We start from the raw sequence: 23,598 nt of genomic DNA on the forward strand, positions 1-23,598 counted from the left end.
TGATTTTCGAAAACATGCGTATTGTCGCACCCAAATTTCTTGAAATTCTAGGCCATTAAAAATATCAAGTTATTCTATAAAGGGTATTCCCGTCTACAGTATATCCTCACAAAAAATAACGATTACAGTCATATGGTATCATGAATTTAGTGTGCTGGAGAAAGACATGATGAGTACGAACATCAAATCATTGTTATTGCACAAAGTGTTCAAGGCGATCCCCGCTACATGCTGCGAGTATAGTCGGGACCTCAAAAATATCCTCCTTATAGGGCCTTAGAAAATCTAGTAAGAATGGACAAAGGCAATGAGTGAAATTAATTAGTTTTTTTCCTCGGAAAATCATCTCGTACTAACGAAATAAAGTTGTATCCGTGTTTTTCATACACGTGCCCGGGTTTGCTCAAAGACAAATGTATACCTCTCTCTCTCTCTCTCTCTCTTCACGTAACAGAAGGGTGAAAAACAGTCACGCAGCACAGACAAATTATGATAACAATCCGTGGTAAATTGATGTGTCCAAAACTACACTCATTTACCATACCAGAAATCCAGGGTTTTCAATACAGCATACTGAAATCCAAGAAGAAAGTTTTGCCATCAAGCGTAAGAACCTACTGTACTATGAATCCCGTTATAAAGTACACGGAAAGAACGAAAATGCGTTCATTAGTACGAGAACAATATTTCAACAAAAACTGAATATTTCCCTCAGGTAGTACCTACATTGTCCATTAAAACTTATAACGAGAAACTAATTGCGGTCCCGACAATCTCGTTGCATCGTAGTTCACCTCTCCTATACGTATATCTTTAATCGATTCATTTAAAATGGAAGACTGGGTGGATTGCAGAATGGGCACGGGTAAAAGGCTCATTGTAAAGAGTGAAACACCGAAAGTATCACAAAGTGGTACATCAAGAAATATTACAAAACACTGGAGCAAAGGTCCATTATCACAATACGAATCCATTGTATACCAGATAAAGAAGGAAAACCAACATTAGAGCGACAATTTGTGCGAAGACAATACAATATTGCATAAGACGGTTACAAACAATGACATTCGAAAAGGTACAAATACTGCGACACTACTAGATTATGACAACCATACTATACACTTCAATAAGATTCCTCAGGAAAAACAAAAAAAGATCAGTGAGAAAAAAAAATCGCAATGAAAAATCCAATACCTTGTATTTCCTTCATTGCAATATTTTGCTTACCACAATAATTCCATATTTGATACTTTATCAACAAATGTCACAAACATGACAATTCAATGTATTTATCCATTCATCAATGCATCAATCAGGTATTGTAATATGAAGATCGCTCAAGAATCCATCATCAGACATTCGCAAATCCATCACTGAATGAAGGTATAAACTCATTTACCAATTAATGATGCATTCATTCATTCATTCATCAACCAATTACCATCAATCAATCAATCAATCAATCAATCAATCTATCGATTGATCAATCAATTTGCAATCAATGAATCAAGAATAGACTAATTGAGCAATCACATTCAGTACAGGAACTGATTCAGCTACACAATGAATGAATGAATGAATGAATGAATCAGTCAGTCAGTCAATCAATCAATTAATCAAGAATAAACTGATTGAGCAATCAATCAGTTAACCAGTATAAGAACTGATTGAGCTGCACAATGAATGAATGAATGAATCAATCAATCAATCAATCAATCAATCAATCAATCAATCAATCAATCAATCAATCAATCAATCAATCAATCAATCAATCAGTCAATCAATCAATCAATCAAGAATAAACTGATTGAGCAATCAATCAATTAACCAGTATAAGAACTGATTGAGCTACACAATGAATGAATGAATCAATCAATCAATCAATCAATCAATCACTAAACAACCAATCCATTGGTAATAATTTACTACACCATTCACGACGGAGAATAAACAATGTAGTCACAAACGGTCCTGTACATTCAACACAGTTGGGCTTGTGTCATCATATTTTTTTTTTTCACATACTATCTAATACAACTTCATTTAGGATGTAAGAGACTGCTTGAGTACATATACAGGGATGATATACCTTACATGGATACAATTTAAGCCATAAATTTTGATGATAATGATTGTGTAAGTACGGTGCATTTCAGAACACACCTCCTTTTGTGCAATATTCCACTGCAAACCCACGGTACAGTAATAGGCACCAGCAGGGAGTTACCAGGCAGCATCCAGAATGGCGCCCCCAGGAGTTTACATGACGTACAGCATGAAGTCACTGCATTGGTAGAACATTGGGGGAGCTTCCGGGTTCTTGGTTTCGTAGATGACCTAAACACAGAGTGTTAAAGTACCGAAATTAACCCTTCTCCATGTTAAAAGACTGTTTCTCCCACACTTGCATCATTCTCTGTTCACTTTCATAAATGAGGGGGAAAAAAGCATAGAGATTTTAGTTGTGCACTTTTTTAATGAAATGAAAAAAAAAATAAAAAATAAAAATCCAACAACTGAGACAACCAAATTTCATGCAATATGGCCTATTGCTATTAAACTTTTTGAATGAGGTTCCTGAACTTTAACCCCTGACCTTGAAGACTAACCTTAAAGCCTATAAGCACGAAGAAATACAGTGTAGTTCCCAATTTACTTCTATCAATACTATTAAACCAAACATTATATCATTAGATTGTTGTAAAGAGAGCTGATATTGCAGCTAAATTCAAATAGTGAACAATATAATTATATTCTTCTGTCTATTCAAGCATACAGTGCACTCCCGCTATAACAAACATGGTTATAACGAAATTCCGGTTACAACGAAGTAAAAATTCAGGCAGCAAAATTATCTGGCCTTTGTTCTTTATTGTTTATTTATTCGGTTACTAAAATTTCGATACAACAAAAGAAAATTGCCAGTCCCGAAACTTTTGTAAAAACAGGAGTCCACTAGCTGTATACATGTATTATGTGTACTATGAAGTATTCAGCTTTGTCTTCCTTACCTGATAATGGGGAGCTTTAGATTTTGATGCGCGGACGTTTGAGACTACGCTTGCCCTGGACGTTCTCCTCTCCCCTGTGTCGTGTAGAAAAGTAGCTTTAGATTACGCTGGGACGCAACGTATAAAAAATAAAATCGCGCCCCCATATGATCAGTGCATGAAGCAGCTCTCTGCGTTGCAAACTGTGCGGACGTAAAAATAGCCCAGTACGCGTGGTGAAAAACTTAGGCGATGCAAGCTAAAAATAGATCGACTTGACGCGCATTTCTGCACATGCTCAGGACATGTTTTTTTTTCCTCTGAACGTCCGCGCGTCTAAAATCTAAAGCTCCCTACTATTACTGCTTGGCATTCTTTCCTGACATTTTGGATTGTAAATGACTTGGTCAGTCAAACTACAGTGACTGTTGACTCTTTGTGTGTGTTTGTGTGTATGTGTGTGTGGGGGGGGGGGGCGTGGGGGTAGAAATGCAGAGTTCTGGGGGCATTTCATGAAACATTTGTCCGACAAAGTTGTCGAACAAATTTGCTCTCAGCCAATCAGATGCAAGGATTTCAGAAGCTTGTAACAGTTTGTCAGAAAAAATATGCAACCAAAATGCTTTGTGAAATGCCCCCCCCCCCCCACCCCTGATACTGTATTCCATCTCATAACACTTACCCTCAAGATTCCTGGTTGGTTAACAGGTCTGCAAGAACAAAGATAGATACAGAGATTGATCGCCATCATTATCATCATCACACTTCACTTTTTCATTACCCCTTCGCCAAGCTAGCATCATTTCACATGGCCTCTTTATAAACTCAATTGCACACAAATCAAGACATTTATGATGGCTCGATTTAAAAGCCACAACTTTGCTGACTACTCTGTAACACACACACATACAAAAGTTTTTAGAATTTCTACTGTCACTACTATGGAAGCTCTGAAGATAGACCATAATGCTAATAAACCATTTCACTGTTTGTGGGCAAAAAAAACGTACATGTACTGTCATTATAGTCACTCAAAGTTTTAGTTTGTTTCTTTGCGTTTTTTATACATTTTTGAATTGCTACTTTTCACACCTCTATATTTCCACAATACCACAGACAAACTAGAATCAAACTTGAAACATCACATGTGACACTACATCTTCCAATCTCCCATTACTTGTACTATCATTAATATCATTCTTTCCACTGCTAGAATCATTACATGCCTATAACAATTCTAGTGGGGGTACTTTGGCATAGTGGATAAAATTCCTGACTTTTGATTGGAGGTCCTGAGTGTGAATTCCAGTGAAAGCTTTCTTCATTGAATGAGATGTGTTACATATCCCCCCTGACCCAGGTGTACCATATGGCCCCCCCCCCAAAAAAAAAAAAAAAAGTTACAATCAGATCTTTGCATTGAAAACTTCCAATATGATTAGACTGTCTAAATGCTACTTTGGGGTCTTAAAATACAACATCTGAGCTACATTTTGCAGAAAACCTCATTCAATTTGGTTAAATTGTCACAGAGAAATGTGGATCTTTGTAAAGCATGTCATGGGTCTGATTCTTCCAAATTTAGCACTCATGGATGCTTTTGGTAGTGCATACTGTGTGAACACAATGGACAGAACTTGGAGGGAAGGGATTCCTGACATGCTCTACAAAACTTCTCTTTTCTCGTTGACCACTGAAGCAAATCAGATAGGGTTTTTAATAAGATGTGGGTAATGAGTTATAGTTTCATATCCTGAAATTTTATTTGGATTGATTTACTATTTCTACAGTTACTATTGCAGAAGATCCCATTGTATTTTTTTTTTAACGTATGGTACTTAGCAACGCGGAAGTAACAATAATGGCAGGGTCCTCTGGTAAAACAGTGGAAACATTGAAGAGGCTACTTTGTCTAAAGAAGACTTTAATACTATCATTGATACCAACAGGTACCCCCCACCCCCCCCCCCCATCCCCCCGCCCCATCTAACCTCCATTGTCCCTCTTGGATCAGGCATATAAATGGGTACCTGGAAATCTTACTATCATAGTAATGGAATAATAATGACAGGGTCCTGTGGTAGAACAGTGGCAACACTAAAGAGACCAACTGGATAAGAAAAGACCACATTACTGTGTAAGCTGTTATTTTTGGGTACAGACATTTTCGCAAATGGGGAGGTCACAGACACTTTTGCGAGATCTTGTTAATTGTAAGTGTACTATTACCCCAGCGCACAGCAAAATTTTTTTGTGTTGTTGAATTGGCGGTCCAACAGTTATTCGCAAAATTCGTGAAAATCAAACCCTCGTGAAAATAACAGCTTATAATGATAAGAACTATAATCACTAATACCCAATCCTCCCTCCCCCACCTCCATCCCCCCCCCCCCCATCTTTGGCTTACCCTGTTGGCATGGTAACGTTCTTGTAGTAGAGTGTCAGGGATGGGTCAGAGGTGTCGGGCATCATCTCAATGTTCTTGAAAGTCTTCTCATTGTCAAAGCTCACTGACACATTGAAACTTCCCTGCAATAAAAGGGTGACAAAAACTTGTGAAAACTACTCATTCATTCCATCGAAATATTAGATTAAGTTTATGATAGAGCCTGACAGATGCAAGTGTTTATCAGTTCTACCACTTACACATTGTTATCAAATTATAATTGCTATCCTCTTCACATATTAGACAAATAAATTGTCATGACTTCTACCTTTTTTAAAAGAAACATAAAGTCAGAAAAAGCTGATGTACTGTATTCGACAGAGAGACAAGCAGTGGGTCCATTACAAACATCATGCCAAATATTACCGTGTTTCAAATGGGTGTTTTCTATTATTTAGAGCACTGAGTAGTAGCCATCACAATACATATCACGCTTACTACTCAAATTGTGGCTACTACTCAAAATACTGAATAATCACCATTCATTTACAAGACAAAACTCTATTGGTCAATCATTAATAATTGCTGTGGTTGCCATGAATCAATTCCCTAAGCAGTACACTGCCATCGTTGTTAGAATTCAGCACAGTCTGACTGGCAGCATGCGGTACCACTGATCTCAACAGGAAATAGACATCAGTGTTCAGATCAGTGCATTCTTGAATGCTCCATTGGTGTTGAACCATAAAAAAAAACCTTCTAAAGAGAAATTGACTGATCCTATCTGCAATAAGAAGTCAGTAAACTCAAAAGGTATATTTGTTGTATTGAACCTCCTTTACAACAACTGATATCAAATTATGTTTGCTGTCTGATAAGGATAACAGTATACAGTATATAATGTTTGATTACTGATACCACTTGAGCCATTTCCTGATAGAAGAGATAGGAATAGAGAAGCACACAAAAACACACACACACACATGAAACTGAGGACACACAGTTTTTTTTTTCCTGACATTTAGTTTGGGAAAAGGTATTAAACTGACCTACACCTTTGCACCTGTGCATTGATATTAAGATATAAAATTGAAATTGTGCTTCAGCTGACCTTTCCTCAAGTTTACTGTCTTTGGACATGTTTACTCAGAGGCTCGCTTTACAGTATGACTTACCGGGCTGTCTTTGTTGAAGTGATCCAAATTCTTCTGGAAAGCAACTAGGAACTTGCTGCCAGCCCTTTAGATGATTTGTATTAACAATGAAACAGACAACTTGATAGTTTCATGTTATGATTCATATACATGGATCTGACTATATCAAAAGAGAAAAGGTTTTTGATTATTCTGGGATGTCTTAAAGTAACACATCAATAAGCAATATTTCCTTGAAAAAATGCAGAGAACATGTCATTCAAGGAAGCATATTCACATAAGTTTATCTAGATATTCATCCATATATAATCACAATTTGGCAAATATATGCAGTCAATGGGCATCATCTTTGATGAAACAAAAATTCAGTTGAATTTCTAGAAACATTAAAGAGTGTAATAGAGTTACATCAAATCAATATAACTTGATTTTCTCCAGGGATGTTTTCGTTGTAACCCTGTATGTAGGTAACAAAATAGTATCTATGGGAGAAAGAAACAGGCAAACAAATTGTTCAAACATTAAATTTACTGTTGCAAAAAAACAACAACAAACAAAATACAAAAACAAAGCCTTCGGAAAAGGATGAATAACTTGACAAGCACTGTTTATTTTGTCCACACAGAAAATCAGGATGCTACAACAGTATCAGCTGGGGTGATGATAATATCCTACCAATCTAGATCTTGACAAAGGACCAAGTGTTCAAATTAGTTCTCTTGAAGTATTACAACCTGTTGCCTATTTCACTTAACCCCTTGTATGCTTTTACACACACGGTCCAAAGCTCCAAGAACCGAAAGGGTTAAAATTAATGTTTGCTGCCATTTGTGACCATCAACTGATCACAATCTTGTTCAGCATGACATAATATCATATCTATAAAGGAATAGTTCATTACAGTGTAACTCCATTGCTTTCAATCTATAAATGAACAACACGCGAACAAAAAACACTTTTCTTCCTTGTTGGTAAAGCTTTACTTCTAGCAAGATGGATGTCCATTAACATTTCACAATCTCACCTGATACCGATGAAAGAATCGCCCTTCCCGCGTCCTCCGCACGGTCCAGTAACCAGACCACAGTCAGGGGAAGCTGGTGCAATAGCAGAAAAGATACAATTCTCAAGTTAGACAATTTTATATCATCCAATGTTCAGGTTAAAGCAGTTTATGTTGTGTTTATTGTTAGTGTTTGCTTAACAGTGTTTGATATTCACTTTGTTATAATCTTTAAAATGCTTTAGGATATTCACGAAAACACTGGACTTCATGAAACTACGACATAGAAACAAAGAAAGAAGTGACAAGTAAAAACACTGTCTCCAGACCACTACTTGCAAGTTTTCTTGAGTTTACTACGGTCCAGGATCCATGAACTAGCCTTACTCTTCCTTTAAATTGAACTCTGAGTGGCCTACAAGCTGCAGGGGATTCGCAAGGACCACATGATGATGAGGGGCTGACCGTGAATACCGACTGTATAGTTAACAAGAAGTTACCGAATGGACAAGACTAAGAGACAGATTCATTGGTCAAAACTACATGTACAATTACTCTTGCTGTGAAAGTGTCTGTGAAGAAAAAAAAAAAACATGTTTCTATTTTTCACAGCGTAGTTGTGTAATTAAACTGAAAATTGCACTAATCTCGCCACTCACTTTCCTTCAAGTTCAACAAGGAACAAGCTTATAAAACAAATGTCCGTCCAACGCTTCAATACTCTTCCTCAGTTTGGGATCCCCACACCAAAGAACTTATTTGTGATAATAGAAATGGTCCAACGACGTGCAGCAAGATTTGTGATGGCCGACTACAACCAACAAAGTAGCGTGACTCTAATGGTACACAACCTTCACTGGCAGTCTCTACAGGAGCGGCATGCACACACCAAGGCAATCATGTTATACAAGATCATCAACGTTGAACGGCCTTGTCGCTATCCCTGCTGCTCCACCATACCTGTACTGCATCATTCATCAGACCTGACTAGAGCTAGGCCACCACATCCAACTCCGGCAACATCACTGCAGAATCCTCTCTTATCAACACAGTTTCTTCCCAACTGTGGTTTCAGCTCCGTCTCTTGAGACCTTTCGGAGCAGTTTGAAACCACTTACACTCTAATAGCCCTCATACTACAGAGGTTTTTTTACTTGCACCATTATGAATGATTAAGTTTATTCATTTTATTATCTTTTTTTTTGCACCAGATGTGATGTTTGTTCCTGTAGTCACACCTATAGCACCCAGTACGACAATACTCTTTTGAGAGTGATGTACATATCGGAAGAAGAAGAAGAAGAACAACAACAACAAAGAGATTCAACCTTGTTTTGTATGCATGCACACTGGATGTACCTACCTGGTTTGTTGATGTTCATGATCGAGCCACGCTGCGGTGGACTCAGCATACACAAGTGCGCTTCCGCGACCAAGAACACAGCCGCGAACAGCAGACACGAGATCGTCAAAAGCTTCTGCATGATGCTGACTTCAGTGGTTAGTGAACTTGTAGACACTAAAATGGTGTGTTTTCACGTCTTCTGTGGTTATATTAACACCTAAAACAACTCAGTAGTGCACGAGTCACATACAATCTGAGTTGACCCGCACTGCCACATGTAATCACTGCAGAGCACGCGTGATGTAAACAAGAAACCGAATTCACATGACCTGGCCGTTCTGCTCGATTGGGTATCACGTGACTTAAATTCACTCAGGTGACTGAAAGTTCACTTCTTCTTTTTTTGGTCCGTGCTTCATTGCACGGGCGGGCGGGCAGGTAGGTACAGTTTGTACAGCTGTACCAATACTGATCTCTATCATTTTTTATTTATTTATTTTTTTTTAATAGAGATCAGTGGCCTGATCTACATTACTACTATTAAAATCGAATACTGTAGTCGGCTCTGGGGAATAATAACTTATTGTGATATGAAAAAAATGCGCGTAATACATCTTAGCAGAAGGTCTATGCGACATTCCACCGATTCTTACGAATAAAAGCGTATGCATGTAGAATGTTGTGCACAGGTTCTTGGGTAAATATCATGAATTTGCCGGACAAATAATGTTGTTAGTCTTCAATATTTCGAATAATCAACGTCGCCATAGTGCTTGAGACTTTTAATCATCTTGTACAAAAAGGGTGAATTTGAATATAGGATGCCTCATCCATGCAATGATTTCGATGTGACATCCAGTTGGAAATCTCCTTAGAATAATAGTGTTTTGTTTTGTTTTGTTTTGTTTTGTTTAGTTTAGTTTAGTTGTTGTTGTTGTTGTTGTTGTTGTTGTTGTTTTTTTTTTTTTTTGGGGGGGGGGGGGGACTCGTGGATGCCTTCCTTTTTTATTTTTTGTTTTGCAGTTTGAGTTATATGAAGTTGAATGTTCTTATAACTTCGAACAGGCTATTGTATCTATCCCAATGTGATTATTCATAATTGTTTGTTTGTTTGTATGTTTTTTGTTTGTTTGTTTGTTTGTTTGTTCATTTCCATCTGAAAAATATAGCTGGATAGCCCATATTCAGCTACGTTAAGCTGGTCTTCCATGGGGTCCAGTTGGATGTGAGGTGTGACCACTTCATCGGGTTAAACATCCTTCTCTTTTCGATGAATGAATGAGTCGGGATCTTTTACGTGCATGAGTTGTTACTCTCTCATAAAAACACGGGACCTCCATTTTATGCCCTATCCGCGGGACAGAGTGTTTTGCCTCTTGCTAGAGGGGTCGGTATATATGCTTACACACAACATTGCTCAGTCCAGACTCGGGTTCGAACCCGGGCCCTCGTAGGATCGTGAGGTAGACGCGCTACCGATTGAGCCAACTCACCGTTGGTGGGACTGGTGACACATGTGGTGGAGGCCCTAATAGATTTGTTGCCCTTTTGGAGAGTAATAGTGCATTTAATTCAGGTCGTTCTTCTAAGATATAGACCTACTAATAGCAGGCCTACTATAGGTATGTTGGGTCTACTATTAATGTACAGTTTGTTGCACTGATCGCTTTGTCGGTGGCATCTTGCGAGCTTCCTGCTCTGAAGGATATCCAATCATTTTCATTTCCTATCAACCCTTTTCCACACCAATGAGTCAAAATAATGTAGGTTCCCTCCACACACAATTTTATTGATCCGTCATGAATGTACCCCTGAGAATGATTTTAATCGATTTTGTGCTATGTAAATGCTATTTGCATAATACTGAACTTATAACTTATAATCTATGTGTTGCTTTACATTTGTCAATGATGGATGTTGTAGGCACAACACTGTATGATTTGTGTGGAAACCTATGAAATGAAATGAAATGAATGAAATGAAATGTGAACTGATTTCACGCACATATGAGGGCTAACAACGGTAAAGAAATTCTATTATAATATGACACTCATGATAAAAGTCTGGCTGGGTTTTCAAGAAAATTGGGTAGTAATGTGCCCCGCCCCTTCCCCACGTCTTCTATAGAGCCTACTGGACCAAAGAGGCCATCCCCTGATCCTATGATCGAACTTGAAGCTATGATCACCAATGTAGGCATTATACTCGAATGTGCAGCACTAACTTCATAGTTATGATCACATATCATTTTCTGGTAATGTAGAAGGGCTAGGATTTTAGATATTCCTTTTTTTTTTGAGGGGGGGGGGGGAAGGGGGGAGGCACTTTTGTGTTCCACCTTTGAAATGGCTGAGATATCCACAAAAAGTAAAGCAAAGTGGTCCTAATAAAAGGTGGGACCAACCCTTTACTAAGACCACTTTGTTTTACTTTGTTTTGTATATCTCAGCAATTTAAAAACAAATTTCCATCAAATAAACTTTTAGTTCCTCTTAGAATAGTATATTTCAAATACATGAAATAAGTGGTTTCAAATGACCTCCCCCAAGATTAGAATCTGAATCCCTATCTCAACCAAAAATATGCCATCCCTTTAGAGAAGAATAAATGTAAAAAGTAACAAAACGACCAATGAATAACGTCGCATGACAAACGTCGGGGATTACTCACAATGACTGCAATATCTTAATTGAGCGTTCATCAATCAAGGGGAACTACAAAAACTAAGACGTGTTGTCTGCTAGCACCTTGTATTTTTCTCTGTGAACTCCATGATCTGGCCCCGTTTCATAAAAACCTGATATGATAGCAACTCTTGCTGGAATTGAACTCCATGATCTGGCTCCGTTTCATAAAAAGCTGATATGATAGCAACTCTTGCTGGAATGGCAATTGTCATGGTATAATGACAAGAATCCAGCTTACGATTGGCTGTTGCTATTGGAAGTTGTCATCCATTCCAGCAAGAGTTGCTAACCTAACATCTTTTATGAAATGGGACGTGGTTCGATCGATACTGTCATCTCCACTTCCACTCCGCCCCCCCCCCCCCCTTCCTTTGGTCTGGATGTTAATATTTCCTTTGATATATTCAATGCACTATATACAAAGGGTTTCGCCTCAATATTGTAGCAACAACAAATATCTTCTGTGTAGCAAAACAATTTATCAAACTCATTAAACCGTATTAATATTCAGTACTAAAATTATGCTAAAAAGTATAAAACTTTGTCTTTTAGTTTCATGAGTTTCAGTTTCAGTAATTCTTATTTCTCCACTTGACAATGTATAAAAGAAAAATAAGTATGACAATATCCAACATAATTATTCACAAGTCATTAATATATAAATAAAAGTTCTCGTCACAAACATAGATCATGTGAATAACACATATATTTCACTGCAAATCTTTAAGTATACAGGTGGAGGAGACCGTTATCAATAAGCAAGTCGTTTGACCTGGACAACGGCTTCTAAACATTACAATTTGTAAGAATTCTATTTTTCTAACTTGTCTTGTACAGTCTTCAGAACCCAGATAACAGTATTCTTTACAAAAGAAATGGAATGTTTCAATTTGATTACTCAATAGAATTCAACCAATCAACCTCATGTATGAAAAGAGACGTCTATTGAGAATATGGGAGAGCTTACAAGACATAGTAAGTTAGGGATTCTCGGATAGGGGGACTATATTATATAAACGCGGTATGACTTCACAGTAACCATAGTAACAAGGGAGGGGTTATTGAAAGGATAAATTAAAAATCATCAAGAGAATGAGAACAAAAAGCCAGAACAAGAAAAAAACAACAACAAATGATAAACAAAGAAAATAAAAGAAAACAGAGAAGAGAACAAGATGATTAGAGCATACATCATGTATTCGTACTCATAATTGGATTCTATATTGAAGCACTTTCTTTAAAATAAAATCGAAGGTAAATTAAGCAGGTGTTAACACTATAATTGGAATAGATAATTATGAAATCTTTAATATAACTTTTATCCTGTGACATGTTCTATCACTAGAGTCTTCTCTTCTCTTCCTTCCTCTCTTCCGCATCCCCAAATTATCTCTCACCCCCCCCCCCCACTCTCTCTTCATTTTTTCCGTCTGTCCGGCAATTCTTTCTCTGTTTAATCATAGTGATATGTACGCACGCACGTACGTATGTATGTATGTATGTATGTGTGTATGTATGTGCGTATATATATATATATAATTGTGAATGTGTGTGTGTGTTCGACAATAGCATGCTTTGTAACAAAGAGGGAGCATGATAGAAGGTATATAGAGAGTAGTAGAGACTCTAAGAACTATAATCAATTAATTCATCGTCGAGGAGAGACAGTATCACCGAGATAAAGTGCTCAATATTTGCATCTGTCTGCCACAACTTCTTAGACAGTGTGCAACAACACCTTACCTATTCTATACCAGAAAGCTTTACCCAATTGAGGAAAGAACTTTGACAATAGACTCTTGAAGTGAGTGAAGTTACTTCGTTGGTTGGAGCTTGGACCGTCGCAGACGTCATATAATCGATACATACTTTACACTCTTTGATATTTTCCATTGTTTGCAATCCGATGGCTTGAAGAAAATCGATTTTCTTTCGAGGCTGCCATCTTTGGATTTGGATACGTACACTTCTGTGGCAGGTACTGCCAGGGGAAGGCAAAAGTTGCAGTGTTTAGAGAAAACATAATTCTCTCGCTCTGTAATTGCCTTTAATTTCTTCCAAATATAAGGTAGTTACACTCTGACTTCTGGAGATTTCGAAGATGGCAGGATTTCGCTCAAAAGCGCTGTTGTCCGTGATCGCCTGTTTGGCGCTCCTCGGGAGCGTACTCGCCGAGTGTCCGGATCAAGACGAGTACGACATGCGTTCAGGCGATTCAGGCACCGTCGCTTCTCACTACCCGAGTTATGAAGGCGAGGAGTACGACACCAACGAGTACTGTTCGTGGGTTTTCACGGTCCCAAACAATTACCGCATCGTTCTCACCGTGCACTACTTCGACACCGAGGCCGGAGCGGATTATCTTTACATTGGTAAGTTCGTCGTCGTAGTCAAGGCAATAGGGTTAAAACTTAGATCTGGACATGTTAAAGCACAGTTTATCGCTTTAATTCTGAAAGTTATGGCTAGTTGTACCCGCCATGAATACATTTTGTTTAATTTATCAGTCTCTGTCTTTTCCAAATTGGGTTGGATTGTTTTGAAATGATCAACAAGTGGCAAGAAATGTAATCAATTGCAACATGTAATCATGTTTGCATACAATATTTGATAACTATTTTCATTCTATTCCCGTTTTTGTTTTTGTTCCCATTGGATATCAATCGGAGATCAATTTATATTGCATATTCTTTATTTCTATATTTTCGATTACATATATTTATGTATAAAGGATATATTTGCTCATTTTGACATGGTTATTTGACCATTCATTTCTATCATTTTTTTTTTTTCATATCGACGTCTTCCAATACCTGTCCACGTGGGCGATGATGCCAAATTATCGATGCTCGCATCATAAGATAGTGATGATTATTCCATGTTGAACCCCTTCATGATTTCCGATTGCTACAGGGGAAGGAGATGAACCGGGAGCCAACGTGTTACAGCAGTGGACCGGGCACCGTCCTCCCCAACTGAATGTTATTAGCCCCGAAAATGAGCTGTGGGTGCTGTTCGAATCGGACTGGGATATCGGCGGTATGGGCTTCATTCTCAACGTCACTCTGGAGCACAAAAACGGTAAGAAGTATTATACTTTATAAACAGGCTATGGCCGCGGAATCGGAGAGGTCGGGGAGTGGTCGCAGAGACCTCTCTGCGATGCCTCTGCGACGTTGCCTGAAGGAATTGGCACTTGGATTTTTTTTTCCGAGGCCTTTTTCCAGTCTCCAGCTGGTCTCGGAGACGTCCCCGCGACGTCTCCGTTACGTCTTCCTATTGATAGTTGCGTTCAAGTTGCGGGGACTAAATTTATCCGCAAAGTCTCCGGTAGGTTGCCTATACAATACCGGTGACGTCACGGAGTCGTCTCCGCCTCCTAAGAAGCCGTCTCGGAAACTTCGCTGTGACGTCACAGTGACGTCTCTGTGACGAATAAGTTGTCACCTCGATTTGCAGACGTCCATTACGTAGCCATGAGTCCCGTTTCATAAGACTTCTTATCAGTAACAACTACCATATTTTCCATGACAAATTTGCTTTCAGCCAATCAGATGCAAGGATTTCAGTAGCTTATGACAATTATCATAACTTGTTATTGATATCAAGTTTCATGAAACGGGGTCATGGAGTTGTCCTTTTTTGGTAGGAACGCAAGCCATTTTTTTTTTCTTTACAGTGGCATGAAATCTCCTCCATGTAAATTAGGCCCTTGAAGTGTGAAAACTTTATCATGCCAATAAACATCATGTCCATGTAACCAATACATAGCTGCGGTGATAATTTTCTGCAATTCCCATCATCAGAATGAAGTCAAAAAGAAAAAAAAAACACCAAGGTAGTCACATATATATTTGTGCGTGCATTACCAAAATAAAAAAAAAGATAGAAACTTATTGTATGCCGTAAATACCGTCAAACTAAAAACGTATCTATTTCGTCAGAAATTTAGTATTTTGATTATTGAAGTATGTAGGGGCCTATTTCATGGGAGCTCTTATACTGAGCATTAGAATGTCCTCTTACGTTTCTGCGCTCTACAGAACCTGGCACACTGTATCTAATTATGTATTCATGCATGCAGCCAAACGTATTTTTTCCAAAGCAATGAAAATTAATTGCTCAATTCTCGTCGATCCTCATCTCCGACAGATCTCGAGGAGTGTGACTCTGGGGAGAAGATCCTGGAGGGAAACATCTGCGACAACGTCGTCCACTGCGAGGACCTCAGCGACGAACTCGACTGCGGTGAGTAAACCTAGAAATCGATTTCGACCGTGATAATGATATAGACAGCCTCTCGAAGAACCATTAAATATCAATCATTACAATGTTGGTTGGGGCTATGTGTTTACATCATCATGTGCGTATAATATCTTATTTAAACAGGGTATAGCCTCTTCAGTGTTGCCACTGCTCTACCAGAGGGTCATGTTAACATTATTACCTTAGCGTTGCTAGGTACCCATATATACACCTGGGTTGAGAGGGACATAGTGGGTTAAAAACATCTTGTTCAAGCACGTAAGCATTGGGCGAGATTCGAATTCGGGTCCTCCGAACGGAGTCGAGAATTTTATCCACAATGCCATTGCGCCCCCACCTATTGCCGTTTTTTTCTTTTTAAGGGGGGGGGGGGGAAGGGGACGAGCTACTCTCCTCTCCCCTCCCCATTTCCTCCTGGTCCGAAGGGTCCCCACCCCTATTAAACACGCTAGATCATTCGGCTGTCCCGGTTCATTATAATTACTTGTATGTATATAAGAAAAATACATAAATGTATAAACAGGGAGAGATGGAGGAATATATGAAGAGTTTGTTCGCAAAAACCGATAAGTCCATTTTTGAAGATTTTGAAGTACAGTCTCTGTCATAAAGTACAAAATAATACCTTTTAAATGATATATTTTTCACTACATATAAAGGTACATTTTTGAAGTTATGGTCAAAAGAAGCCAACATTTTCTTATTATTTTCTTCATTTTTCTTGACCTTTAATGTGAAATATCTCCATTTGGCAAATCACATCGGTTTTTGCGAACAAACTCTTCATATAGAAACAGATATGTATACATTACAAACATTACAATGCATTTTGATACCGACATGAGTATATCTTTTATTATCATGCTATCAGCATACATGGCTGAAAAAATAAAGAAGCAACATTCAGTCTAATTTCACATTAAATTTTCTTCTCGGATCTATTCACACAGTGTGCAGCAATTCCGATTTCGAATGCGGCAATGGAGTCTGCGTCAACAGTGACGCCCTCTGCGACGGCTATAATGACTGCAAGGACTTCTCCGACGAGAAGGACTGTCGTGAGTTTAATATTATGATTATAGCTTAAAGGGATCGTAGAGTTTTGGTTCAGACCTAATCTCAGGTTTCTAACATTGTGGTGAGATAATGAGAAACCTCTTATATGAAACATGAAAAAACATGTAATTCTAAAAGGAATTCAACGTTTATTTGATGAAAATTGGTTTTGAAATGGCTGAGATATCCAAAAAGGAGCGATACTAGCCCCACATTGCTTTGCTTTACTTTGTTTTTGAATGTTTCTGTCATTGCAAACCCGATTTTCATCAAATAAACTTCGAATTCCTCTTAAAATGGTATGCTCTGTACTATATCATAAGTGATTTCTTGGTATCTCGCAAAAAGTTGAAAGCCTAATTCTCATCTCCACCAATACTGTACATCCCTTTAACCCGTTCCATACTAAATTCTGGAATCCCGATAGACTTACAGTGTAAGAGACAGGCCATCGGGTTCCTGTATGGAACGGCTTCATCTATCAAACCCTCAAATCCACATTTCTAGGTTTTTTATGCTGTATTTTCATTTTGATTTTATTCATTCACGTAACAATATTATTGTCGCAACTGATTGAAAAATTGCCCTACATCGACGTAAATAAGCACTGAATTGATCAGTGTTTTAGTAGTAGCCATGATAAAAAATCATGGGCGTACATACTTGAGCAGGATTCGAACCTACGACCTCCTGATCACCGGACAGGCGTCATCTCCGCTAGACCACCGAGCTTTCGCCCGACAGCAAGTGTTGGTTCTAATCTTTATAGCATGCAGCGGGTACTGCTTTGTTATTCAAATTCATGAAATTCTTCCGTCGAGATGTTATCATTGCAACTGATTGCCAAATTGCCCTACATCGACGTAAATAAGCACTGAATTGATCAGTGTTTTATTAGTAGCCATGATAAAAATCATGGGCGTACATACTCGAGTATGTACGCCCATGAATATTATTGTCCTCATCTTTTCCTTCATTTAAATCCTATGTCAGCTATTTTTTTTTTTTTTTACTAAAACCCTGATGATTTTCAAATCTTTAACTAATCCTTGAACTTAATAGCAACACATTTCAGAAGATAACTGTCAGGTTCAAGTCTCATATTGCATCCTTTCAATTAATTGCTTCACTTAGTGATTTCAGGATTTAGTGATTTGTGACTGTGATTTTGTAATTTTGTGATTTTGTGATTTGATGATTTCAACCAGTTCCATAAATTATAATATTCTCTAGATATAGTACAGTAGAATTGATAATTGCCAATTTAACAATCATGATTGATTGTCTGCAGTAATATCGTCTCCGGGGTCTAAAAGTAGTTTATTGTTTATAAAGAGAACTGTAATTCCTTGTAAAGTAATGTTCATTAAGACAAAGTTATCCCCTCGAGACTTGTTATTGAGTTGATGGTTACACCTCCCTCCATGTTTGAATAAATTTTATTAGCAGCTGAGGAAAGTGATAGTTTCATTGTATCTATTTTCTATCAATCTGTCATTTCATACTTCTCTTCATGTGGTTTTGCAGCCGTGTGTACCACCATCACGTCAAGCAAGTGCGCGTCGCGACTGGACTACTCAACCACCTACTTTCCAAATCTCTTCATGAGCCAGCCGCGAAAGGCGAAGCGTCTTTACCGCATAGCACGACGCATCTCGGACTGCCACCCGCTCTTTCTGACCCACCTGTGCAACACGCTCTTCCCCGAGTGCCCGCACAACGGACCCGTGGCGCGCATGTGTCGCTCGACCTGCCACGAGATCGAGGAGTCGTGCATGTCGCGGTTTTTGGACAGCAACATGGCAGATGATTGGGGCTTGCAGTGCGACACCTTTTCGAATGAAGATCCGCAAGATGACGGCTACTGCGCAGGACCGGAAGGTGGTGAGTATAGTACTATTTTGCTGGAGTATGGACCTACTAGTAATCGATTGACTTGTGTTGCCAAACTGTGATCGTCACTTATAACATGCTTTCTAGATACAATGTAGTTTGAAAGATCATTTTTGTCTCTAGTCTGCAATTCACTAGTTAAATATCTACCGAAGAGGTATATCTTCCGTTTCACCCTGGATGTTGTTGAATATCATCTTGTTAGCTATTTTTTTTTTCACATCACAAATCCCCAACAACGACAATAACAACAACAGTTACCGCGTTTGTTAAGAATGCAGTTAAGTCAATTCAATTCATTCGATTTATTTAACATCTCTTAAAATGCAAACATGCACACACACACACACACACACACACACACAGAGAACATAAAAACGGAAATATACACAACACAAAACACAAACGGGACTGTTACCGTATGAAATAAAAGAGAAAAATAATACAGAGTGAAAAAAAGGTAGATGTGAGGGTGTCTACCTTATCTTTGCTTTTTGAAGGTTATAATTATGGAGTTCTAAATGTCAGTTTCAACAGTCATTCACTCATAAAAATGTCTATGATACAAAATTGTTCTTTTAAGCAGAGATGTAACTAAATTCACTGTTAGGGAAATAACCAAATTTATAGTCGGGCCAAATGCGTGGTCTTCTTTATCCAGGATAGCCTCTTCAGTGTTGATACCGTTACACCAGACGGCCCTCTAAAACAATGGATTATGTGTTTTATTGTCAGCTCGTCAATGATAGCAGTATGAATTTGTCACTCTTTCGACAGATTTTACCAACACCGGCGAGTGTGGGATCCGCCCCCTGTTCGATGACCGCGTTGTGGGCGGGATCAACGCAGGGGCAGGGGAGTGGCCATGGATTGGTTCCCTACGTAATAGGAATGGTCACGTGTGTGGCGCCACTCTCATTCATTCCCGGTGGGCGGTAACAGCAGCGCATTGTGTGTAAGTAGATGTATTCAACAACAACAAGAACAAAGAAACAATAAGCGACTCAACATTCTGCAACACACTGAATTCATGCGAGTTTTGTCTTGTTTTTGAATGTTTGTTTGCGTTTCATTGCCGTTTCAAATACACTTATAGAAAGAACACACTTCATTCATGTAGAGTTCAGCCGGAAGCTCTAATATTCCTCATGGCAGGGTAATATCAGGGTATATTATGTCGCTGGTGATTATCCTATAACTGGCCAGGGTAGAATTTTAAGCTACCGCGAAAACGTCCGAGCAACGTTTTGCGGGGCTGTTTAACAGGCAGTGTAAAAAACAACAACAACAACAACAAAACAAAACAAAACGAAACAAAAAAAATACCCGGACTCTATCCGGACGTTGTTGCGGTATTAAGGCTCTGCTAAGACGGGGATTCAGTTTAAAACATAACCTTAAACAACTTTATTAACACGATTAAAGTGGGATGAGCTGAAGACTATAATAACCTGCTTTACACTCAATCCCGGTAAAGTCGAATCCAGAAAGACTGGAGAAAACCATTCGAATTGTGTGAATTGACTTACACCCTATAGAGTTAACACATTTACTAGTATTGGTATTCATCCGGGTACAAAGGTAACATATTTGATATTCTTTGACTTTGACAATTTTTCGACTTCTGCTAGTTGAACTTACACGACGATGACTGTCAGTTATAATTAATATCTAATAATATCATGATTATGTTTCATAAAATGGGCTTTAGAATCTCTGCAATCGGATTCGTCAATTGTCATGCATTGATTTTTACTGATCCACACTTGTCTGAGCCGGCCATGCGTCCGGTAAAATCCGAGCGCATAGCCATGCGTCGGGTAAAATCCGAACGCATGGCTCAAGTCTTGTATTGTGTAGTAAAGGTGTGCCGGACGAATGATGGGGAAAATGGTTGTATTCCATGAATTTACGGACCCATTTTATAAAACATCGATTAAGGACAGGCCTACACAGGCCTATTTCGTGGATCGGTGAGAATTGGATGCTGTCGTTTAACTTTGGAACGGTCTAAAACCCACTCGCTGTGCTCGTGGGTTTAAACAGTTCCAAAGATAAACTCTTGCATCCCATTCTCACCGATCCACTCTGTCCTGTGCATCATTTGTATACTATCGTATGGCATATAGACATTTAGGCTTAGTTTTGTCTCATGTTGTGTATCCATGATCACGTCATTTCAGGGGGTATTTCAACAAAGTGGTCTTCGGCGACATCAGGCTCTCGCAGGAGAGCGCCCGCCACTTCGAGACCGGCTTCGACGACATCATCGTCCATCCCAACTACGAAGATTGGTGGACGCAGAACGATATCGCCCTCTTGCGGCTCAGCGAGGCCGCCCCGGACAACGACTACATCACTCCGTCGTGCCTGGCCATGAACCACAGGGACCACGACGAGTGGTCAAAACCGTACAGGAATTGTCACGTGGTTGGCTGGGGACACACGGAGGAAGGTATGAATGGAACTCTTGGAGTCACTGATTGTTTGTTTGTTTGTTTGTTTGTTTGTACATTTCCATCTGTGAAGATGGCTGGATAGCCCATATTCAGCTTTGTTAAGCTGGTCTTTCATGGGGTCCAGCTGGATATGAGGTGGGACTACTTCAACGGGTTAGACACCCTGCTCTTTGCGATGAATGAATGAAGCGGGATCTTTTTACGTGCATGAGTTGTGACTCTCTCATACACGGGACCTCCATTTAATGTCCTATCCGAGGGATTGATCTGTTCTTTATTGAGAGTTTGATCGCAAACGGGTTAACAAAGCGCCGTTTAAAGGGATCAAACAGTACCTGGAGATGGAAATTGGGCTTTTAACTTTTTGCGAGATACCAAGAAAACACTTACGAAATAGAAGAGAGCATGCCATTTTTAGAGGAATATAAAGTTTATTTGATGAAAATAGGGTTTGGAATGACTGAAACATCCAAAAACAATGTAAAACAAAGCGATCGTAATAAAGTGCGGGTCCCACACTGTCTTTACAAGAATCGCTCTGTTTTGGCTATCTCAGCTATTTCAAAACCAATTTTCATCAAATAAACGTTGAGTTCCTCATGGAATTACATGCTCTTTCATATTTCATAAGAGGTTTCTCATTATCTCTCACAAAAAAAAAAAAATGTTAGAAACCTGAAATCAGGCCTCAACCAAAACTATAGGATCCCTTTATGAAAAAATTAAGTCGATGATCAAACACATGAGACTGACAGACGTGATGTCTTGACGACATAACGAATTGAAATTAGATCATAATATCGTCGGCCTTATGCCAAACGGTTCCCCTGTTATGCGAAAAGGGCACTAATAGTGTTCAAAGTCTATATTGTTAAGGGCCTTTTGGCATAACAGTGGAAGAGGTTTAAGGCCCTTTTGGCATAGACTGACGATATACATGTATTCTCTCTATCTTCCTCCCATTCTCTCTTTCTCCCTTTCTTTATCTCTATCAAAATCATCAATGAACGCAGACGCTTAAATTCCATTGGTCGCTGTGATGCGATTTTGGGTTTTCCTCGAAAAAAAAATAAGTTAGAGGAAGTTGATAGTTCCCTAATTTACGTGTTTACCCGTTTGATTGCTTGTCTTGATAAAACCCAACGATATTTTCCCCTTTCGCTGATCCTACAAATGCAGGTGGAGATGTCTCGAACGTGTTGCAACAGGCGTTGGTGGGGATCATCCCAAAGTGGAAGTGCAGCGAAAACTACGACCTGTCAAACGAGATGATCTGTGCCGGCTACATGGAAGGAGGGGTGGATACCTGTCAGGTGTGTACTTATACATGTATTACTATTACAGTGAACTTCCGTTATAACGGGACCGGCAGTTTTCTTTCGTTATATCGAATTTTCGGTATAACCGAACGAATAAACAATAAAAATGCTTAAAGTGAATAACGTGACGGCTCGAATTTTTACTTTTTTTAACCAATAATTTTGAGACCTGGATTTTATTTCGTTATAACCGGAATTCCGTTTTAACCGTGTTCGTTATAACGGGAGTGCACTGTGGTACACTAAAGTCAACTTCTTACAATGTATTAGCAAAACTCTGACATGCAAGTCGAAAGAGTACAGCGCACTCCCATTACAACGAACGCGGTTAAAACGAAATTACGGTGATAAAGAAATAAAAATCCAGGTGCAACTTTGCACCTTAGAGACCAGTTAGCGCATTTTATGGCCCGTTTACACCAAGCAAGGTGCGGGCAATGGGCCGAGTTTTTGCCATGGTACGCCACAAGGAACCATATCAGGTTCTGTTGGGAAAAAAAAATTAGCAATTCGGTACAACATTTTACTAGTATTCTTATGTCAAAATCAAGAGCAATATATAATTAACAGTAGAAGATTAATTTTGTAGCAAAATCATTATCGAGGAAGTGATATTGTAACAGAACCAGACATGGTTCCTTTTGGCGCACCATGGCAAAAGTCCCGTTCCGTGACCCGTGCCAGATTTGGTGTAAACGCAGCTTAAGGGTGCAACCCCCCCCCCCCCAGTTTGACATTGGTAAAGGTTGCTCCTAGTGTGACGAAAGGTGCTAAGTTGAACCCATTTTTCCTAGAGTGTATAATGGGTGCTTTTCCTCTTATTCCGATTCCCTTGTCATTGCTTTGGTTTGATCCCATAGGGTGACAGCGGGGGACCGCTCGTCTGCCACGGAATCGACGGGCGCTGGCATCTGGTCGGCATCACCAGTTTTGGAGAAGGGTGCGCCCGGGCCGGCCACCCGGGAGTCTACGCCCGCGTCTCGCAATTTACCGGCTGGATTCACGAAGTGATGAGAGAGCACGAGCACGGGCACGACTAG

General features: G+C 39.2%; 3 protein-coding genes across 3 annotated transcripts; 2 read left to right on the plus strand and 1 right to left on the minus strand.

Annotated features, from left to right (window-relative positions):
* Positions 1-2,085: 2,085 nt before the first annotated feature.
* LOC139712431 (uncharacterized) lies at positions 2,086-9,126 on the minus strand. The gene is made up of 6 exons (XM_071624253.1): positions 8,897-9,126; positions 7,555-7,627; positions 6,552-6,615; positions 5,398-5,519; positions 3,673-3,700; positions 2,086-2,337 (listed from the first exon to the last, which is right to left on the minus strand). The coding sequence occupies exons 1-6, from the start codon at positions 9,015-9,017 to the stop codon at positions 2,260-2,262; spliced, it is 486 nt and encodes a 161-aa protein (XP_071480354.1). The 5' UTR covers positions 9,018-9,126; the 3' UTR covers positions 2,086-2,259.
* A 4,540-nt stretch (positions 9,127-13,666) lies between these two features.
* LOC139712426 (membrane frizzled-related protein-like) lies at positions 13,667-19,739 on the plus strand. Its single transcript, XM_071624247.1, has 6 exons — positions 13,667-13,937; positions 14,479-14,646; positions 15,718-15,813; positions 16,782-16,889; positions 18,415-18,771; positions 19,558-19,739. The coding sequence occupies exons 1-6, from the start codon at positions 13,667-13,669 to the stop codon at positions 19,737-19,739; spliced, it is 1,182 nt and encodes a 393-aa protein (XP_071480348.1).
* Positions 19,740-19,928: 189 nt separating this feature from the next.
* LOC139712427 (plasma kallikrein-like) lies at positions 19,929-23,598 on the plus strand. Its single transcript, XM_071624248.1, has 4 exons — positions 19,929-19,936; positions 20,964-21,235; positions 22,419-22,552; positions 23,419-23,598. The coding sequence occupies exons 1-4, from the start codon at positions 19,929-19,931 to the stop codon at positions 23,596-23,598; spliced, it is 594 nt and encodes a 197-aa protein (XP_071480349.1).

Source organism: Diadema antillarum, unplaced genomic scaffold (genome assembly GCF_040938485.1).
Source record: "Diadema antillarum isolate AM-2024a unplaced genomic scaffold, OU_Dant_1.0 seq00001804_RagTag, whole genome shotgun sequence".
Taxonomy (NCBI): Eukaryota; Metazoa; Echinodermata; class Echinoidea; order Diadematoida; family Diadematidae; genus Diadema; species Diadema antillarum.

Bases quoted from the DNA above. Each gene is read 5' to 3' on its own strand.
- LOC139712427 (XM_071624248.1), top strand. The intron at 21,236-22,418 runs GTATGAATGGAA...CTACAAATGCAG, and splicing joins CTGGGGACACACGGAGGAAG to GTGGAGATGTCTCGAACGTG. The intron at 22,553-23,418 runs GTGTGTACTTAT...TTGATCCCATAG, and splicing joins GAGGGGTGGATACCTGTCAG to GGTGACAGCGGGGGACCGCT.
- LOC139712426 (XM_071624247.1), top strand. From the start codon at position 13,667: ATGGCAGGATTTCGCTCAAAAGCGCTGTTGTCCGTGATCGCCTGTTTG. The intron at 15,814-16,781 runs GTGAGTAAACCT...CTATTCACACAG, and splicing joins CAGCGACGAACTCGACTGCG to TGTGCAGCAATTCCGATTTC. The intron at 18,772-19,557 runs GTGAGTATAGTA...CTCTTTCGACAG, and splicing joins CTGCGCAGGACCGGAAGGTG to ATTTTACCAACACCGGCGAG.
- LOC139712431 (XM_071624253.1), bottom strand. From the start codon at position 9,017: ATGCAGAAGCTTTTGACGATCTCGTGTCTGCTGTTCGCGGCTGTGTTC. The intron at 5,520-6,551 runs GTAAGTCATACT...CTTTTATTGCAG, and splicing joins ACTTCAACAAAGACAGCCCG to GGAAGTTTCAATGTGTCAGT. The intron at 2,338-3,672 runs GTAAGTGTTATG...CTCTGTGTTTAG, and splicing joins ACCAACCAGGAATCTTGAGG to GTCATCTACGAAACCAAGAA.